Source organism: Gadus morhua, chromosome 1 (genome assembly GCF_902167405.1).
Source record: "Gadus morhua chromosome 1, gadMor3.0, whole genome shotgun sequence".
Taxonomy (NCBI): Eukaryota; Metazoa; Chordata; class Actinopteri; order Gadiformes; family Gadidae; genus Gadus; species Gadus morhua.
Window position 1 is genome coordinate 19,256,489 of NC_044048.1, and position 18,320 is coordinate 19,274,808.

An 18,320-nucleotide genomic window follows, 5' to 3' on the forward strand; every position below is an offset into this window, starting at 1 on the left:
CTCGGTCTCCGCTCGGTCTCTCTGGATCTCTCTGTCTGTCTCTAACTTTCTTATTCTGGCGCTTCTGACACTTCAAGGACATGAAGAACCACAGGGACATTCTTTGAGAAATTCAATCATTGAAACCACTTGATTGATATTATATATATATTATACATATTAAGCATTTGGAACTATAAGACATGATGGTGTGGAATGCTTTAACTCTGCATGGCATTGATCTTATTCAAAGTTTTCCACCCAGTAATGGTTCTTAATATCCATATATCCCTTCAGAGTGATTCCTCATCTATAATTGATCTAATTATTTATTTATGTTCTTACCCCAGATGTTCACTAGTTTGTAGTTGGTTTGTATCCCTGCTGTTCGCCCTGTGACAGTGAGCTGTGTCCCCCCCCCCAGGGACCTGTTCAACGCGGCGTTCCTGTCCTGCTGGTCGGAGCTGAGCGAGGACCAGCAGGACGAGCTGATCCGCAGCATCGAGCTGGCCCTCACCTCCCAGGACATCGCTGAGGTCACCCAGACGCTGCTCAACCTGGCCGAGTTCATGGAGCACAGCGACAAGGTACACACACACATAGACAAACACACACACACACAGCGACAAGGTACACACACACATAGACAAACATACACACACAGCGACAAGGTACACACACACAGAAACACACAGACAAACAGAAACACAGCGACAAGATACACACACACACATAGACGGAAACACATAGACAGAAACACACAGACAGACGTACAAACACAGTGACAAGGTACACAGAAACACAAAGAAACACAAACACAGCCACAAGGTACACACACAGACAGAAACACAAAGACAAACAAACACAGCCACAAGGTACACACACAGACAGAAACACACTCATAGACACAGACAAAGATGAACGCACAGAGAAAGACAGGCAGGCACACAGACAGACAGACGGGTAGGCACACGGACCGACACACACACACATAGAAACACAGACGGACACAGAAGCAAACAGACGCACAGAGAAAGGCAGGCACACAGACAGACAGACAGACAGACAGACAGACAGTCAGACAGACAGACAGACAGACAGGTAGGCACACGGACACACAGGCAGGCAACAGACAGACAGAGACGGGCAGATGCAAATTAAATGCATACACCCCTTAAAGACAGACGCAGCACCCTTAAAACACATGGCGAGGAACGGAGAGAAAGAAAGGGGCACCCTTGATAGTCTATATACATCACGTACATGGGGACACATAAATGTCTCAAATGAGGGGCCGAAACGTGTACATGGAAGCAGTAGTCCTAGATATATTACTGCGGTCACATTCGTAAGTCTTGTGGCTCACGCCAGGTGTGGTTACGCTTGAGAGAGGACCTGGCAGGAGCCAGCACAACATGAAAATAATCACCTGGAAAAAGCAGCCGCATCGCCGCGACTATTATCGTGACCTCGCCGCACGCTCGCCAAGTCCCGATGTTCCCCCTAATAGCCGCGGCATGAGCCCCGTTTGATTGGTCCTCGGCCGGCGGGGTAATCACGGCTGTGTTGTGTGCTGCCAGGGCCCGCTGCCCCTGAGGGACGATAATGGCATCGTGCTGCTGGGGGAGAGGGCTGCCAAGTGCCGAGCCTACGCCAAGGCCCTCCACTACAAAGAGCTGGAGTTCCAGAAGGGGCCCTCACCCCTCATCCTGGAGGCCCTCATCAGGTAGGAGCGCAGGGAAGCCGGGGCCGTGGTTGTCGGCTTTCTTCTTTTCTCTGGGTTTTAAAGCATTCAAAGATGTCCGTGCCGGTTTTGGCTCCTTTCTGGTTTGGTTTTAAGATGTGTTTTAATTGTTCTTGCTTGCTTCAAGTCATGCTGAAGTCACTTTCATTATTGATATCACTTAACATTTACATGTAGGGCGTTTAGCAGACGTTTTTATCCAAAGCGACTTGCAATAAGTACATTTGTCAGAAGAAAGAGAAACCACGATATATCGCTGTCGGTACAATAAGGATGTTCATAGATGTTAGCACAAACGATCGCTACGTTAACCCATTCCCCGTAAACTACAAAACTCTAAAGCTCTAAAGCTTCTTCACTTAAGCCTTGAAGATAGGCTCCTAATTAATACGCAGACGCAAACTTTTTCTTCCAATGTCTTTCTATCACTCATGACTCCACCGTGCTGCGTATCGCCATGAAGGCACACATGACTATGATAATACAATGAAGACGAAGAGCGATAGTGAATTCTTGCCCGGCTCTGGAGTCGATCCTTTAGTCCTCTCTTCACTCCACACTTCACTCCTAAGCCTCCTCACGTTTATCTGCCTCAACCCTAAGTGAGACCAGCTGAGGTCAGGTAAGCCCCCGTTCAGCGGACCCCTCTCCTCGGTACGGCGCGCTGTCTAGCGGTGCCAAGGAGCCGTTTAACTGCCTCATACCTTGGGTCGCACCACCACACGCCTCTCACTGGAAACCCGAAGTTTAGCAGCAATTTCCTCCCGGGCGCTGGCCGGGGGCAGCGGTGCCCGCGGCCGGGAGAAACGGGAACGCCAGCACTGACGCAGGAAGTTGAGTAGTTCAAATGAACCCGTCAGTCTGACTCTGCAGTGACCCAGTGTGTACCTTTTTACATCTATGCATCTGCATATACGTCTATAGTGGAAGAGTGTAGGTTAGTACGTCACCCAGACGTTTTCCATGACACCGCTGTTCTCGCGTTTCACGACCAAAGCCCATGTCGTCTCTGTTACGGCCAATCAGGACATGTCGTTCCGCTCCATGAAGTGGGCATTGGGTTGGGCACTGTGACTGCTGTGTATCAATATGAGCGCTACTACTGTAGGCATTACTAGTGCAATGCTATAGTATGTTTCAGTATGGTTATAGTGTATTTTTGCATGCCTTCTTCGTAGTAGTGATGCTGCTTTGTATTTTGGGCTTGAATCTAATTTAGTGTCTTGTATGCTCGGGACTGTGATTTTCAAAAGAAGGAGCAGACTGAGCTACAAATACACAGTTCATCTTGTGACCGGAGGGGCAGTCGACCTGGGAGTAAAAATACATCCAAAGTCCTATAAATATGAATGATACCCTGGGCCTGTCACTGTTATGACCAGTGCTCCAGGCAATGGGGGAAGAGGTAGTCATTTACTCTGAAATGACTGTACTTGCTCTTATTTTGTTTGCTGTTGTCATTGCATCAAAAGCCCAACAACTGGAGAACGCAGGTGGATTCATGAGCCCCAGCCTATCCGGCGGGAGCCATAGCCCAGAAACCATTTAGACCATCACTCCCAAAGCCCTTTTCATCGTAATACTGGCCTGGATAAAGCCCCCGTATCCGCCCGACGTACAGAGCTTTGATACGCACGGTAATCTTTTCCAAGCCCCGGATTCCCATCCCGGTTGGGCCGGTGTCCTCGGTTACTGCGCTTTACTGAGTGCAATGTGTTTTCCAGGCATTTAATTGGACGCTTGCCCCCTTTTCATCTGTGAGACTGTCTGGAGTAGTGTTTCTTAGGGGCCTGGTTTCAATTTCTCTGGGGCCCTTGATGATGATGAATGAATGATGGGATCCAGCGCTGAGGTCTTTCCAAACCCATCCATCTGGTTCTCACCTCTCCAGGATTCCAAATAAAAGGTCCAGGCTGTAGGGCAGTGCGTTCCGGGCCCGACCCAGGCAGGAGCTGCTCTCACTGGGGCCTTCTGGCCGTCTAAGGCCCTGGTGCCGCTTAGTCTGACGTGTTTTTGAAATCTAAGGGAGTTTCGTCACTACTGTTGCTTTTAATAGTGATTGTTGTTTGTTTTGAACATTTCAGTGTTTCCGTCACTGCACTTGGCTCATATAAGTGATTCTGTGGTTCCGTTTAAGTGTTTCGGTCAAGGTCACCTCTGTTTGTATTTTGTGTTTGGGATCTGGGTTTGTATCAGGAAATGAAGCAGGAATATATACATGAATTAATTAAAGACGGTAGCAATCAGTGAAAATAACCCAGACCTGTTAGTTGTCGGACCACTTTGTGCGGTAATGTTCAAGGTAAATCCCTTGGGCGAAATTGGATTGTTCTGGTAAATGAGTGGCGGTGATTTACTATTAAAACTGTCTATTCTATAAAGAAAAAGGCTGTTGCGGTACTAAATAAGTGGCATTTCTTCATTTCCTACAAGTGGGTATTGCCATATTTCTGAACGTTTTTATTTGGCATATGTATCGGCCATTAGTTTGACAATGAAGGGAATTGTTGGAAAGAATTAGTACACATTGCTGCTGAAATGTGTTGATAACATTATGAAGCGAACCGCGTATCTGAGAACTCGAGGCCTCTCCGCCTGATGGGAAACTCATCTGCGCTGCACTCGGTACGATGTCCAAGACACTGAGGTTTATTCAAGGGTCTAAATACATTCCAGCGTCTCATTTACATTTTCAAATGAAGCATGGGACTCTGTGTTCTTTGGTGCGGGAATTATGCAGACACCTTGTAACCATGGTTACCATGACGGGGCTCCTAGGGTAGTAGCAATAATAAAAGAGCAGCTTAAAGAACAAAAAGAAACAACAGTGTTTACAAAGTAATCGATAACACCTGAACCTTGACCTCTGACCCTACAGACCGTCCTTTGAGTCTTTTCGTGGGGCCCTTGTTGTTATTTCAGGACAATTCCTTTCAGGTGTCTTCGGGCCCCGCTGTCTCCATAATGAGCGAGGCCCCTCGTAAAAAGGGGAAGAATATATGACCTTTCTTTGAGGCCGGTTTACGCAGCGGAGCGTTTTTAAGTATTCAAATATGTGAACACTTTGGAGAAACTCTAACCTCTATCCTCGTGTCTCCTCTGGGTCTCCTTTTAGCAGATGGCGTTCCTCTCTCTCTCCCCGCTTCACAAAGCTGTCCTTGGGGGCGGGGGTGGGGGGGGCGGCATCTCACTAGCATGCCTTTGTGTAAATGTGTGTGTGGTCTCAATTTCTCTCATTTGCGACCTTTGCACGGGCCCTCTGACCTCTGGGGGCCAGGCGGCCGCCCAGGGGTCAGCGGATAATGGCCCAAGGTCAAGGCCTCGCCGTCGGTGGATGTGGAGAGAGGCGAGGATGTGTTGGTTGAGGTGTGGCGGTGTTGGCAACACATTCTGACCCTGCTGCTGAGCAAGGCTAAAATTACACCACATCAGACCTTTAGTTAGAAATAATAAAGGTTTTTATTTTCTATCCTATAAAACAACACAATACAAGAGCTGTACAGATTTTACAAATGACATCGCTATTATCCACAATTAGTTTCTGGGTTTTCTTTACAATCCTCTGTGTGGTGTAGTTTACATTCCAGTAACTTTTGTTGTAGCCTTTGGTGTTCTCTTTTTTTGTCTTTACATGCAATCAACGTCTAGTGCAGCGTTTATTTCTTATACTGTCATTTGTCGTTTTATACCCGACAAACTTTTGAGATGAAGAACTGATAACCAGTTAAGCCTACGGAAACAGTGGTAAAGTTCTAAGAAAATAGAGATTTTCAAGATAAATATATGAAATAAACGCATTACAATTTACAATCAACAAAAACAAAAGAACACACAAACAAACAAACATTGCGTATCCAACCCACCTAAACACATCTAGAAAACGACGTTCTTCTAGGAGTTAGGATCTCTCCGTTTGCTTCCCCCGTTCAAAAGCCGCCCCCCCCCCCCCAAGTTCAGAGTGTGCCGGTATTCGTTTGATCTCTGAGAAGGCCTGCCAGTCATCTGCACCAGCTGCCCTGGCCCTCGTCCCTCACGGGCGAAAGCTGTGAGGTCGGATCTTCATCTCCACCCTCTTCATGGAGTAGCTAGACCCGTGCCAGCCGTACCAATTGATGCCGTCTGTTCTGGGCGAGTGCTCACCTCTGCGGTAGTACACGCCGTTCAGGTTGGAGTCCGTGCAGCAGTTGTACCAGTAGCCACCTGCAGGGGGTTCACAAGATCACATTGGTCACTAAGTCTGTGACTCACATCCAGGCTTTGAGTCTGAGCGCCGTTTGAGTCGCGGTTCAGAGGCGCTCGGCGTCCGTACCTTTCCGCAGGGCGGCGCAGTCGTCCACGCACTTGTCGTGGTCCTTGTCCTTGGTGCTGAAGTAGGTGTTGTTGTGGTAGCGCAGCGAGTCTCCGGCGTTTCCGCTGTAGTTGGACAGGAGGAGCTTGTAGCTGTTGAGCTCGTTGCTCAGGCTGAAGGAGCCGTACTCGGCGTAGCGAGTGTCTCCCGCCCAGTCCTGCGTCGGAAAAACACATTAACGGGCGAGCTCAGCAGAAGAGCACCCCTCGGAGAACAACCACCTCCAGGGCCATTAGCCGGGGTTTATGTATTATTCTGGTAATGGAAACAAAGAGTGAGAGGATGACTGGGACCGCTCTGTGTTTTGGCGGGGTGAGGCCCTCATAATGGAGCTAGTGTTCGTTCCGCTCTGGGTTTGAGCCCTGCCTTTCCCCGGCGCTCTGCGACCCCTTACCTCCATCTCGATGCGCAGCACGGTGGCCTGCTGCGTCAGGCGGTAGATGTGCTCGTTGCCCAGCCAGAAGTCCCCGCGCACCGTGCCGAAGCCCTTCTTGTACTGCTTCCAGTCGCGGTCGAAGGTGGTGAGGCCCACCCGGCGCCTCTGGATCACGGTCCAGCCACCCCCGTTGGTCTCCATGTCGCAGAACACCTGGAGGGAGTCACGCCGTTAGGCCGGGGGTTCAGGACGCATCTCGAACTAAACGCTTCAAGACTGATGTCCTAACCGTTAAATAAGCCTGTGTTGAACATCACCGATCGAGACGTTGGAAGGCTCCACACACAAGGCATTGTCTTTAAAGCAATATAATGGTTCTCCTTAAGGGAGCTTCTCAAGCCGTCTAAGGATGGAAGGACTTACTGTCAGCTCGGGCGTCCGGAGGAAGTCGTCCTTGGGGAGTTTGTACTCTCCGGAGATCCGGTAGTTCTTGGCGTACAGGGAAGCGCAGTCATACATGACATCTGGAGGGGAATGAGCAGAGCAAGGCCGATCAGTAATGGGCTTCCCAGATGCTCTCTTTGGTCTGAAGCTTTAAATTCACTTTATATATTGTGCAGTCGCTTGGCATAGGGATTGATAACGACCCTGAAGTGGAAGGGACCGCTGTGAAAATGGTCCCCCCCTTCAAAGGTCCACAGCAGTCAGAATAATGGCACTCTGTGTGCTAGAGGGAATGAGGTCACTGGTGTTGAATCAGACCTGGGGCTGGCGAGGAGTGGGAATGAGAGTTTGAAAGAGGGGTACGGTGGAAACCTTCTCATTCTAATCTTTGCTTCTCTTCCTGCCTCACCAGTCGCTCTGTAATTTAAGCAATGCCTGTTAAAACGCCTGGGTTCACTTTCCTAGTCGACACACAGCCACACGCGCTCACACTCACGCACACACCCCTAGCGTCTATTAAAATAATAAACTGAATCAGGCCCGGTTAACCTCTCTGCAGCGGTTGATGCTGATTAAAGGCTTGTTCAAGTCTGGACGCTGGGGTGTTTTGCCATTTTTATAGAGGTGGTCTTTGTCTCCCAGCGCTCCAGACGGGACTGTACACCTCCTAAATGAGGGGGTAGGCACTGCGGTGGGCGGAGGACACACTGTTATCTGCACTGTGATCTTCATTATCCCCAGCCCACTGCATTGGCCTGGTGCCCGTGGCTGAAACGGCCGCCAAACCCAAAATCGTAATTAATTCGTCTGAATTGTGGTAATGTGTGTTTTATGATTTTCAACATGGTAATCTATGCCATTTTATCAGTGTTATTTGAAAGAAGAAGTAAACAGTCCTTTGGAGATCTGCAGTCGGTGGTGAGGTGTGTGGGGATGAGTGGCGCTCCGTCTGAGCAGTGGTTGACTTTAGTGTTTGGCGTCTGAGAGACTGACCCTTATTCTCCCGTCTATTGCCACTGTGTGTGAAGCATTTCATGTACAACATTGCCCACTACATTGCTCCCCTCTTCCATAGAACTCTCAGCCCAAACTCATTTGGTTGAAACTCAGTGTTTGAATTCAGTGAGCCCAAACAGTGGGCTCACCTACACATGAAAGTACACAAGGTTGATTATAGCTACCCAGAGGCAAAATACCGCAAAGAAAAGGTGAGGTTAAAAGTGGCTAACTGCAACTTGACAATAAATGTGTACCTGCAACAGGTTAACTTGTATAAATTAAGAACTCTTAAAACTGGATCACAAAATAACGTGTCTATTCTAGTCATCGGTTTGATGTATTTCTAGGTCATCCCTGTACGGTCTAGGCTCAACGTATGGCAAACATTAGACACGATCTTTAGATCCGGAGAGAGAGGGCCTCACACCAGCTGAGAACAAGAAGGACAGGACGGAGAGGGAAGAGGGTCCGCTCTGTAACCATGGTAACACTTCAACCGACCCTGCAGACTAGTGAAATTTGTTCATCCATTCACGAGAACTTTGTCATACCACTGCCAAACAGCCAAATGTAACACTCAGCCAACTATATTAAGTGCCTTACTTTACTAATCACTGTACAGCATCAAGGATTCTTTCATAATCTCTCCATCTTTGACGTTCACAGTGGAAAGGAAAAGATGAAACAAGTCTGAACTCAAACTGCACTTTGCTCGACTCTCAAAGACACTTCCCTGTCTCGCTGGGGAGGGACGATAAGAGTTTAGATGAAGCTAGAATGTGCCGCTCACCTGAGCTGGTCTGCGTGATGGACTGGGCTCCCTGCAGCTGCAGGATCTCCACGCGGTTGTTGATCTCCGAGTACTTGCTCTCGGCCTCGGTGACGCGGGCCTCCTGCTGGCGGTTCTGCTTGTCCAACTCCATGACCTGCCGCACCACGGTCAGCAGGTCCGTCTCCTGCTTGCGGCCCAGCTCCTCGAGGATGCTGCTCAGGTTGGCCACCTGCACCTTCAGGGAGCGCACCTCCTCGCAGCACGCGCCCTTCTGGGACTTGGGGAGGTTCTTCTTCTTGGGGGTCTGGGCCCACGCCCCGGCCACCAGGAGCAGCGTGACGCCCAACGCCGCGATAGCCATCGACACTTTGGCCATTTTCTTTTTTTCTTTGGTTTTCGGCGTAAAGGTCTCTGTTTCGGTTGTGATCTGCGGTCTCTGTGTTCAAAGAGCGGTGTGTTCCCGGTGACTGCCGCTCCGCTGCGTTCAGTGGGTCAGTGCCAGAGCTCTCCTTTTCTTCCGGCTGTTCACCTCGGCTCCGGTGTTCTCTCTGCAGTCCGGCTCCCTCTGTGCATCTTAAATATTTTCACATGGGTTCCTCCCACCCCTCCTCTGCCTCAGCAGCCCATCAGTCGCTGCCCTGACCCCCCCACCCACAGCCCCCTCCCCCTTCCCACACACGCTCTCCGCTTGCTCACTTTCGCTCCTTCCTAGCAGTTCAGCCCCCTTCTGCGTCGGCTCCTCGTTGGTCAGGTGTTAAAGGTTTCCGTAGCCCTCCAGCAGCGGGTTGTTTTTCTGTCTTCCTCTGCCTGGAAGGGTAATGGAAGGATCCAGTAAAAAAAATACATCAGCTCCTGTCTGGTCGTATCATGCTACCATGTATGACCTCTGATGACGAGTGCCGCTGGAAATGCAGGCCTCCGCCTTCCACCGCCGTCTTGGTATTTGTTTAGGATTTGTTTCAGGTTGAACGTTTTTACACCTAAATCCGCTTCGGTTGAAACGTGTGTCAGCATGCCGGCCTGTGTCGTTTTTGCCTCTCTTTACAACGTGGTTTTCCCTTTTAATGACGGGTTCCTGTTATGACGAGGTGTAACTTTCTTCAGTAAGTTGTGTTTTTACGTACCCTACAGATGTGTGAAGTCAGTAAGAGGCCTTAATTGTAGGGCTTGACAGCCCTACAATTAAGTCATTAAAGACCTTTCAGACGAAGGTTGGTGTTTGGTTTAAACACACAACACCTCATTGAGTGTTTATAGAATCGACTACAGAATATACTACATAAAAAGGTTAAAACATATAAATCCATAAAAATAATATAAAGAAATAATATGGAGGTAATAAAATGCCCAGATGTTCTACTGTACAGAATGTGCATTAAATAAATATAATATGTATGTAAGAAATTAAGTGAGCTTAGAGCAAACACAGTAAATGCAGCTGTGTAATAATGGTAATAAAATGACCCTGGAATAAAGTGCTCTGGAACTGCAAATGCAGGGCAGTAATAAGTGATTGCTGCACATGATACACTTCCATATAATTGGTCAAGAAAAATGCGTCTTGAACTCCCAACTATAATTTCCGAAACAGAGGCCTGTTTGCATGCTACCGAGTGACACATTGTGTGTTCCAGCTGTACCAACAGCGTATTATCAGGCCAGTCCGATGCACATGTCCATTGAATGAGTATTCTTCTATATGTGAGGACACCAAAGAACCACCGGATGCTACCGGAACTCTAAATGGCCTTCAAAAGACATGATTGTACACAAGTTACAACACCATATCATTTATCAGCCTTGCTGCTGTCACATCTCGACTGTAATGACCATGGATGTTTTCTTTGAACTTTCCGCTCTACTTTGCTCTTATACTGTCTTTTGTGCGTCAAGGCTTTTCAATGTGGCCTGAATGAGGCACCTGTGTTGTCCCAAGAGCACGTTTTTAAGTGTTCATACAATATAAAAAGTCGTTGCCATCAGTTGGTGTAACTATGGACACTTTTACATGGCTTTGTGCACAATGTTCAACACACACTCGTACTCTAAAGGGATACACATACAAGTATGGTATCGCTTTAAAGATTAGCACCAACAGCCAGCCCTGAGCCATCGGAATCATTTCACCGCTAAGAACAACCTTAAAACCCTGTGGAAACACTTGATTCTTGTTTCCAAAAGGTGACTCACCAAAAAAAGGATCCATATCTGCTACCTATCCGGTTACTATTGGAGTGATCCCATCATCTCCCAAGTGTTTTTGGAGCACACTTAACACTGGCTGAAGGCCCTCAAAAGAAATATTCTCCGAGACCCAGCGACGGGAAGGGTCAAGTAACGGTAGGAGGGGAAGATGGGGTGACCGTCAATTTTCATTATGAATGTGATCCGCTCTGTAGGTAGCTGATGGCTGGGGTCCATTTGTTATTCTTTAAAAATCATTCTTTACGCGTCAAACATTCACCGCTTTCAGGCCCTTGAAGGGCTGGAGTGGTGCAATGCTGTCAATCGGACTCATAGTATTAACAGCGGCCTCATGTAATGTCTAAGGCTCATGTCTGCTAAGGCGGGGGGGGGGGGGGGGGGCGTTTCCTGTTGATTCTGAAAGACACGTATGGGGCAAGAATGAACCTTGAAGGGCTATCTCTGTCAGCCTCTCTTTCAGCAGAACCAGCCCGCCTGCTGTCCCATTGTCTCTGTCGGGGTTGTTTGTGTAGCCCACTCTCTAACCCAGAACCAAGGGCCTCAAGGGGCAGGAACCAAAACACACCAAACACTCGGGAGAGCCATGGAGGTTGGGTGGGCTGACAGGAAATGAGCTCAACAACACTGAGACAAAGTGATAATGTTGGAAACCGCAGAATATAAAAATCGGTCCATGCCCCAAATCCCGGTGTGTAAACTTATCGAGAATCATTCTGTGGTTGGCTGTCGTCCCCTTCCAGATATGTGTCTCCTGGAAGTCGCTAGAACGACCGACATTGGAGGGAGAGCTCTGTTAGGAATCACAGTCATTTTGCGGGAAGAGCCGTAGTCAGAAGTGCACTTAGAGATTCCTGAATGTTACATAATGGGGACAGGCCTGTTGTTGCTGTTTCTGGTGACGCCGGGCTGTTATCCACGGTGGAGTTCGCCTTACCTTCGTATGCCCAGACACATCCCTAGTTTCTGGGACCGGGTGTGCTCACTGCTAGCCTCCTCTTTCCATTCCCCCAGTGCCGGCTGTGTAGTGTTGAACGTGGCCCATGTGTGGACGATGTTTTACATTTGCACATTAGCTGCCGGCCATCTGTGCGTAATGCCATTGGGACTTCATTAGACTAACATGATACAGAGTTATTAAATTGATTTTTGTTGCTCTTTTGTTTATTTGCTCAGACGGTTTGAAAGTCGGTGAGTTAATCCTGAATGCGATAAACAATTTTCATTGATGTCTTATTGAAAGTAGGAAATTAGGCTGTGTCTTTTGAAAATGTTGCTGGCCAGCGGCCACATAAATATCTGGCCACATAAGTGTACCCCTGGCTGCATTGAACCTGACGGGGCACATATGGTTTACATAACACGACGTACAAAATGCCAATGTTTTGGTGACCTCATGCATTGACTTCCTGGAAGTTTTGTCATGCCTTCCCAAGGCATTTTATGTGACATTGAAAAATGCTTTTTGTCCATATTAAACGTTTAGACCTGTTTTTTTTGTTGTAGTCTTCACTTTATATTCTTTACTCACCCTTTGACTTCCCTGCGTTTTCAAATGCCTACATTTAAACACACGCGGAGAGTAAAAGTTTTGGCTTACTTTGACATACCATCTTGTTTTCGGCATAGTCTAAATTCAACCGTGCTATTCAGTGGATCCCTAAAATAACCATTATATTCCATATTTTATTACTTCTGTGTGGATAGGTATTAGTATATAATATTGCTAGTCTGAAGGAAATTGCAAACTGGCCCAGTTAAAATGAAAACCAAATGTTGACTCAGACCGACACAAACGCCAACGTTCAGCTCTGGCCGATGACGATGACGATAACTATGAGGTCTGAGTGCCAATCAGCGGCATCCATCAGCCCTTCCAGGGACGACGCCTAAAATTACAGCTTCCGACGTGCTCAGTATCCCTCAGGCAACACTGTGAGCGGCTACCCAAAATGTATCTAACTGACCGGTTGCTAGGTTACCTTTTAATTGGAATGTTCCTAACTGACCGGTTGCTAGGTTACCTGCACGGGGAAAGTGTTCCTAACAGACCGGTTGCTAGGTTACCTGCCTGGGGAATGTGTCCCTAACAGACCGGTTGCTAGGTTACCTGCCTGGGGAATGCATTCCTAACCGACCGGTCGCTAGGTTACGCCTATGACTCCTGTTAGCCCCCCGAGCCAGGGAGGTGCGTCGGCGTGACGACGGGGTACAACGTGCCGTCCCGGGTGTCTCCCCTGCTTGACGGACAGCTCCGGGAGTAATTTCCCGCTCCTCCGCAACGGGTCCCCGCGGCAACGCTCCGCTCCGGGCCTGGTGTCTGTCGGCCAGCGCCGAGCCGCCGGGCCCAGGTGCACGCCGCTTTTAACACGCTCTGCGTCGCTGACCCGTGGAGCCCTCGGGGGGTCAGAGGTCGGCGGGGCTCTCTGTTGATCTTATTGCTCACTTCCCCACATGAGAGGGCCGTGAGGAGCCTCATTGTTCTGCTCCTCCACTCACCAGGCTCCTCGTTCTGGGGCGGGGGAGGGGGAGCTCAGCTGCGGGGCGGTGGACTGCCGTCTCTGTTCTCGTGACGGATAGCCGTCCGGCGGCTGCCGGGTCCCCAGAAAGCCCGCTGCTCGCAGATCTCTCACTTGGCGAGGCGGCGCACAGGAAGTGGTCTGTGGAGCTATCCTCTCAGGCGCGCTCACACACCTCACTGGCGCATGACGCAAGACCTGAGACGGAGGTTTAGGACCGGAGATGAAGACTGTTTTTTGAGTCGTTAATAGATTCAGAAAATTGAATTTTGCCTTTTTGATCCCCCTTAATGCCTTTACTATAGAGGCTAAATTTTTTTTGTTTTTCTCAAGGATTATTTATGAACCTCAGATGATTGAGTGAATCCTGTGCTCATTTATTCATAAACTTTCTAGATGACTATCATGGGTCAACTGTTGGGTCAACAAAAATAAGTCTCTGGGCTTCTTTGGGGTGGAAAGGCTGAAGGGTTAAGTCAGGATCGCGTGGACGCCTCTCTGAGGGATCCGGAGGTCTTTATATAACCTTTATTAAAACCAACTTCTTCCACCTGTCAGTCATCTCCGTGTAATTCCTGTTGAATTAAACATGACATGCTTGGCGGCGGGAACACTTTTGAGATGTTTTCTTGCAGGCACACACAAATGGTGTTTATATAACCCAGCGTTGCAGCTGCAATACCACCAAATACCTTTTTGCCGTCTGTGTTGTGATTTTTCGAAAGAACGGCAATTCCACTAAAAGGTTATCTTTGGCTTGTTTGTTGATCACAAACAGATGAAATGTGGCCCTGTTTTTCCAACAACATTTTTTTGACAACCGCATTTTCATTTAAAGTATTGTCTTTGAAGTGTGGAGGGTGTTCTCTAAACACTCAGGGAAAAGTTGATCCCGATTTATGGCCTAGAATCAATTTCGTTTTAATTCGTCCCTTAAATGGAGAGCAACAAATGACTCCATGTGTATTCAGACTGCCAACTACCGGGGAGGCATTTCAGATGGTCTTAATGCTGGGCTCAGTCCCTGATGAAATGAGATGTAGTTATCATCCATTAGCTACTACAGCCTCCTGAGCTAACCTTTAAACGGCAGCTAACCTGTACACCACTTTACCACTTTAGCTATTCTGTACTGCTGCCATGGAAGGTTTCTCTTCCAGAAATGTGCAAAACGAATCAAGGTAGCTATTAAAAAGCAGATATATGGGGTAGATGTCATTTTAAAGATGTGATAAATGTAAGGTATATTTCAAGAATAGCCCAAACTGCACAGCGACAATTGAATCATTCTGTTTTTGTTAATAGCTCCTCACAAAACTTTAGTATCTCAAAACACTAACGAGAAAAACAAAATGACTCGAACTGAAATAATAACGGGAAAAATAACCTTGGTATAAATCCAAATCCGTGCCAAGATATAGCGAGTCACGGCCGGAGGTTAAACACACTGTTTCGGATTCCCGCTAATGAGGGTGCACATATGCGCCCGGGTGTCCACCACCCCGTCTGACTGGCAGGCCCTCACCCTGGCATGCCACCAGGGGCCTCTCCTCCTCCTCTCCGCCGGGGCCACTGATGGCTCCCAGCTGCCTTCTGTTATGGCACGAGGAACAAGAACCAGGTTCTGGACTCTCACTCATCACCCCGCGTAGCGGTAGCCAGATTCCAGAGCCCAGGATAGATGGATTACCCCGCGCTCCCCCTGAAGGTGCCCCTACTTTACCTCATGGGAGCGCCGCTGGCTCCGTGCCTCAGCCCGGTGACACGGGGTGCAACGTCACCAGACTAACGGCCCGCTGGACAGCTGGGCAAACGACCAGCAAAGTGTTATTTATTTTTTTACCTCGTTGGAAGCAGTTTTGTGGATTTTCATTTTTCATTCAAACCAAACTGTTATGGGGATGTTTGTTATGGTTTTGGAGTGGACAGGGGTTGTAGTTGGGGGGGGGGGGGGGGATCAGCTGTCTAAGGTACTTCACGTAAAAGAAGATTCCTGTTGAAAACCCTCACACAGCAGAGACGGATGTCAGTGGGTCACCCAGTGATGACGTCGCTGTGTTGGAAACGCGAGGCCGTTTTTCAACAGTCTGCTTTGGTCCCGGCGTTCGCCGCCATCAAAATAGCAACAACAGCATTCCGATGACCTTACCCCTCCGTTTGACCCCGTGACCCCCGAGGTGACGGGCTCCATAGGCATGCAGGGGTCCCGGTGTCAACAACGAGATTTAAAGCAGCGCTCCGATGGTTCCTCCAGCTGTCTCACAGGCTGCACGGTCGGCCTAACCAGCAGAAACAATCATACGCAAAATTATAGAAGTGATGACAACTGGGTCGTGGAGGTTTAGGCATGTTCTGTTCGTTTGAGCACGGCTGTACCCCACGAAATGTGGGTTTCTGGTAAGCCCATTTAACCAGAAATACGCCACACAAGAAATCCCCATAAACCGAACCTGCTCACTTTACTCATAAAGCTTATCTAATATGTCATTATTTTCGGGGTAAAATGTAAAAGATTAGTTTTTAATGAGTGCCGGTCATGAATTCATTAAAACCCAGTGGACTAAATCCCTTTGGCGTGTTGGCGTGCCTTCCTTTGGAGTGTAGCTGCTGAGAGCAGGACACATGGGTCGCTTTAAAACCAACCCTTGCTTGATGAGGTTTGAGAGGAAATGTGAAACAAAGACCCCAGTCAAACCGTCTCGGGATGAAAAGTACCAGCCCCTCTCACCCCCTCTCACCCCCTCTCACCCCCCAGACCCCAGTAGCTCCACCGGGGTCCCAGGGAGGGCCGACCCCTGTCATAGCCACCATCCAGGCAAGGCCTTCTCTCCTCCGAAGACCCTGTGGTGGTGTGAGCGTAGATCTTTATCAGGAGCACTTCTAATCTTGAGGTGATTGAAGGCAGATTCTTGATAAACCAGGGTCAGTCTCTAAGATTTACGTTGCATCCCCACATTGTGTCTCAAAGTGGGGATAAACTGGGGATGATTGAAGCTGTCTGTTTAAAAGAGGGGATTTTTTTCCACGCTTTCATTCAAATGAGTCGATGGTTGGTGCACACTTCCTCATAATTCCCTTAATCCTTCGATTCTTTCGGTTTAGATTCCAACGCCCTTATTGGCACGGTTCCATAACCGGTACAACTGTATCGTTTTAGTTCAGTCATGCTTCGGTGGAAGTATCCAGCTGAGCAAACATCTCCTCCTCTGCGTCCGTCAGTCATCTTCTAACTGGGTAGGTCTGGGAGGGCCAGTCGCTGCAGGTCTTCATCAATAGAGAGCGCTAGCCAGTAAGGCCTACTCCACACCATATCGGCCTATGTCAAACATTATTAATCCGATACTGATCTTTTCCCCAAACAATGGGTGTCTTTTTTTTTGCGGGTCGGAAAAAAAGGATTGGCCTTTTGGAGCCAGTTACCAGTGTCTGTAAATGGAGTATTTAATGATTTAATCGTTAGTGCCCAGAGCCAATCAAAGCTGTCGTGTTTATATTCGTCTCAACTCTAGAATTTCACAGTGGTTTAATTATATTTCATCAAGTCACAGAATACCCCGTGGGCTCGTCTGGTACAACAGAATAAAACCTCCCCTCTGTCTCACTCCATTACAACTCATTCCCTCTGATGTATATTTGCGATGAGCAACTCTCAAGTTGCAAACAGAGAGACTCCCAGCACGCTATCTCAAGAGGAACCAACGGCGTGAAAGAGTGCCCTTTTTCCCCCCCCCCCCGTCTCCTCTGGATCTCCGAGCCGGGACCCCTTCGAGCCCCTCATCTGTAACCCATTGGGACAAGCGGTGCGTACCCCCAGCACATCCTGTCCCGCCGTCGTAGCCCGACGATTGATTGCGTTCTGGCGGGGGGCCCCCCACAGGACGGCCCCGTCCCACGGTGACTGCGTGTGACAGCCGGTGCTGCCGCGGCTGCTTCTCCTCTTTCACTGGGAGCTGTTAAAGGCCGTGGTCACCGGGGGACCGCCGCGAGAGGGGCAGCACGTCAGGGCCGGCGCTCGCTTGGCAGCCGCCCGACGCGGGCGTAGTAAATCTCTTTCCACCTTGAGAGGCAGCTCTTTCTGGCCTGCCTCGGGCGTCTGAAGCTCGTTCATGTTTCCACCGACTTCAACAGAGGGATAGAGAAAGAGAGAGGATTTGTATTTGTATTCCGTCCTCTTCATTCATCCATCATCTAATCAATCTGTCTCTCTCCATCAATAGCACTGTATCGCTTTTATAAACATTTTGCACGTAGGCGTGTGTGAAACCGCATGCCTGCGTGACTGGCTCACACTGAGCAGCAATGCAGGAGCAACAGCATGATGTCCGCTCAACCACTGCTTGTGTTCCCCCCCCCCCCCCGCTTCCCCTTCCCTTGCAGTAAATTGAAGGCCATGTGGGGCCCGAACACGGGGGTCCTCTGTGAATATGCAAGGTCAAAGGTCACCGCAAGTGTACCCTCAGAGGTCCTCCCGAGTTGGACATTTTGGAAGGCATTTTTTGCCTCGTGATCTCGGAATGACCCCGTTTGTGTGACATGACGCCACCGATCTAACGCACAGGTGTACGTCTCATAGTCTTTGTAGCACAGGCTAAGAACGAACCAACAGCCAAGTGAGGTCATGTGACCAGTGCAAGAACATCCATAGCAAGTGTGTTGAAATACAGCTTCTATCAAGAGTAGGTGGGGCGCATCAGGAAGATGTTCATTAGTATACCTATTTGTGAGAGAAGACATGCTTCAGAGTCACGGCCCTAGGTTCATACTTTCCTTCAAAGCAGTTCTTAGATGGCCGTTGAACTTGTTTGGTATTTGGCGCTCTCAGCTAGCATCAGGTGGCTATGGTTGTAGTTTGAGTGGATCCAGTGTTTTTCCGCTCTGTTCTTCGTTCACCTCGGGGCGTTACAGGCTGTTCTTTCTAAAAGAACTGCAGGTCGACC

The 18,320-nt window shown here is 48.8% G+C and overlaps 2 protein-coding genes across 2 annotated transcripts in view; one reads left to right on the forward strand and one right to left on the reverse strand.

Moving 5' to 3' along the window:
• Nucleotides 1-18,320, forward strand: part of mtor (mechanistic target of rapamycin kinase) — a 101,069-nt gene that overhangs the window by 35,242 nt on the left and 47,507 nt on the right. The window contains exons 27-28 of the mRNA XM_030352725.1: nt 404-566; nt 1,560-1,705. Coding sequence (XP_030208585.1) covers nt 404-566; nt 1,560-1,705 — 309 coding nt within the window. The remainder of the gene's footprint in view (nt 1-403; nt 567-1,559; nt 1,706-18,320) is intronic.
• angptl7 (angiopoietin-like 7) lies at nt 5,159-9,237 on the reverse strand. The gene is made up of 5 exons (XM_030352732.1): nt 8,681-9,237; nt 6,871-6,971; nt 6,466-6,660; nt 6,033-6,228; nt 5,159-5,923 (listed from the first exon to the last, which is right to left on the reverse strand). Exons 1-5 carry the CDS (start codon nt 9,036-9,038, stop codon nt 5,754-5,756), a joined length of 1,020 nt encoding a protein of 339 aa, XP_030208592.1. The 5' UTR covers nt 9,039-9,237; the 3' UTR covers nt 5,159-5,753.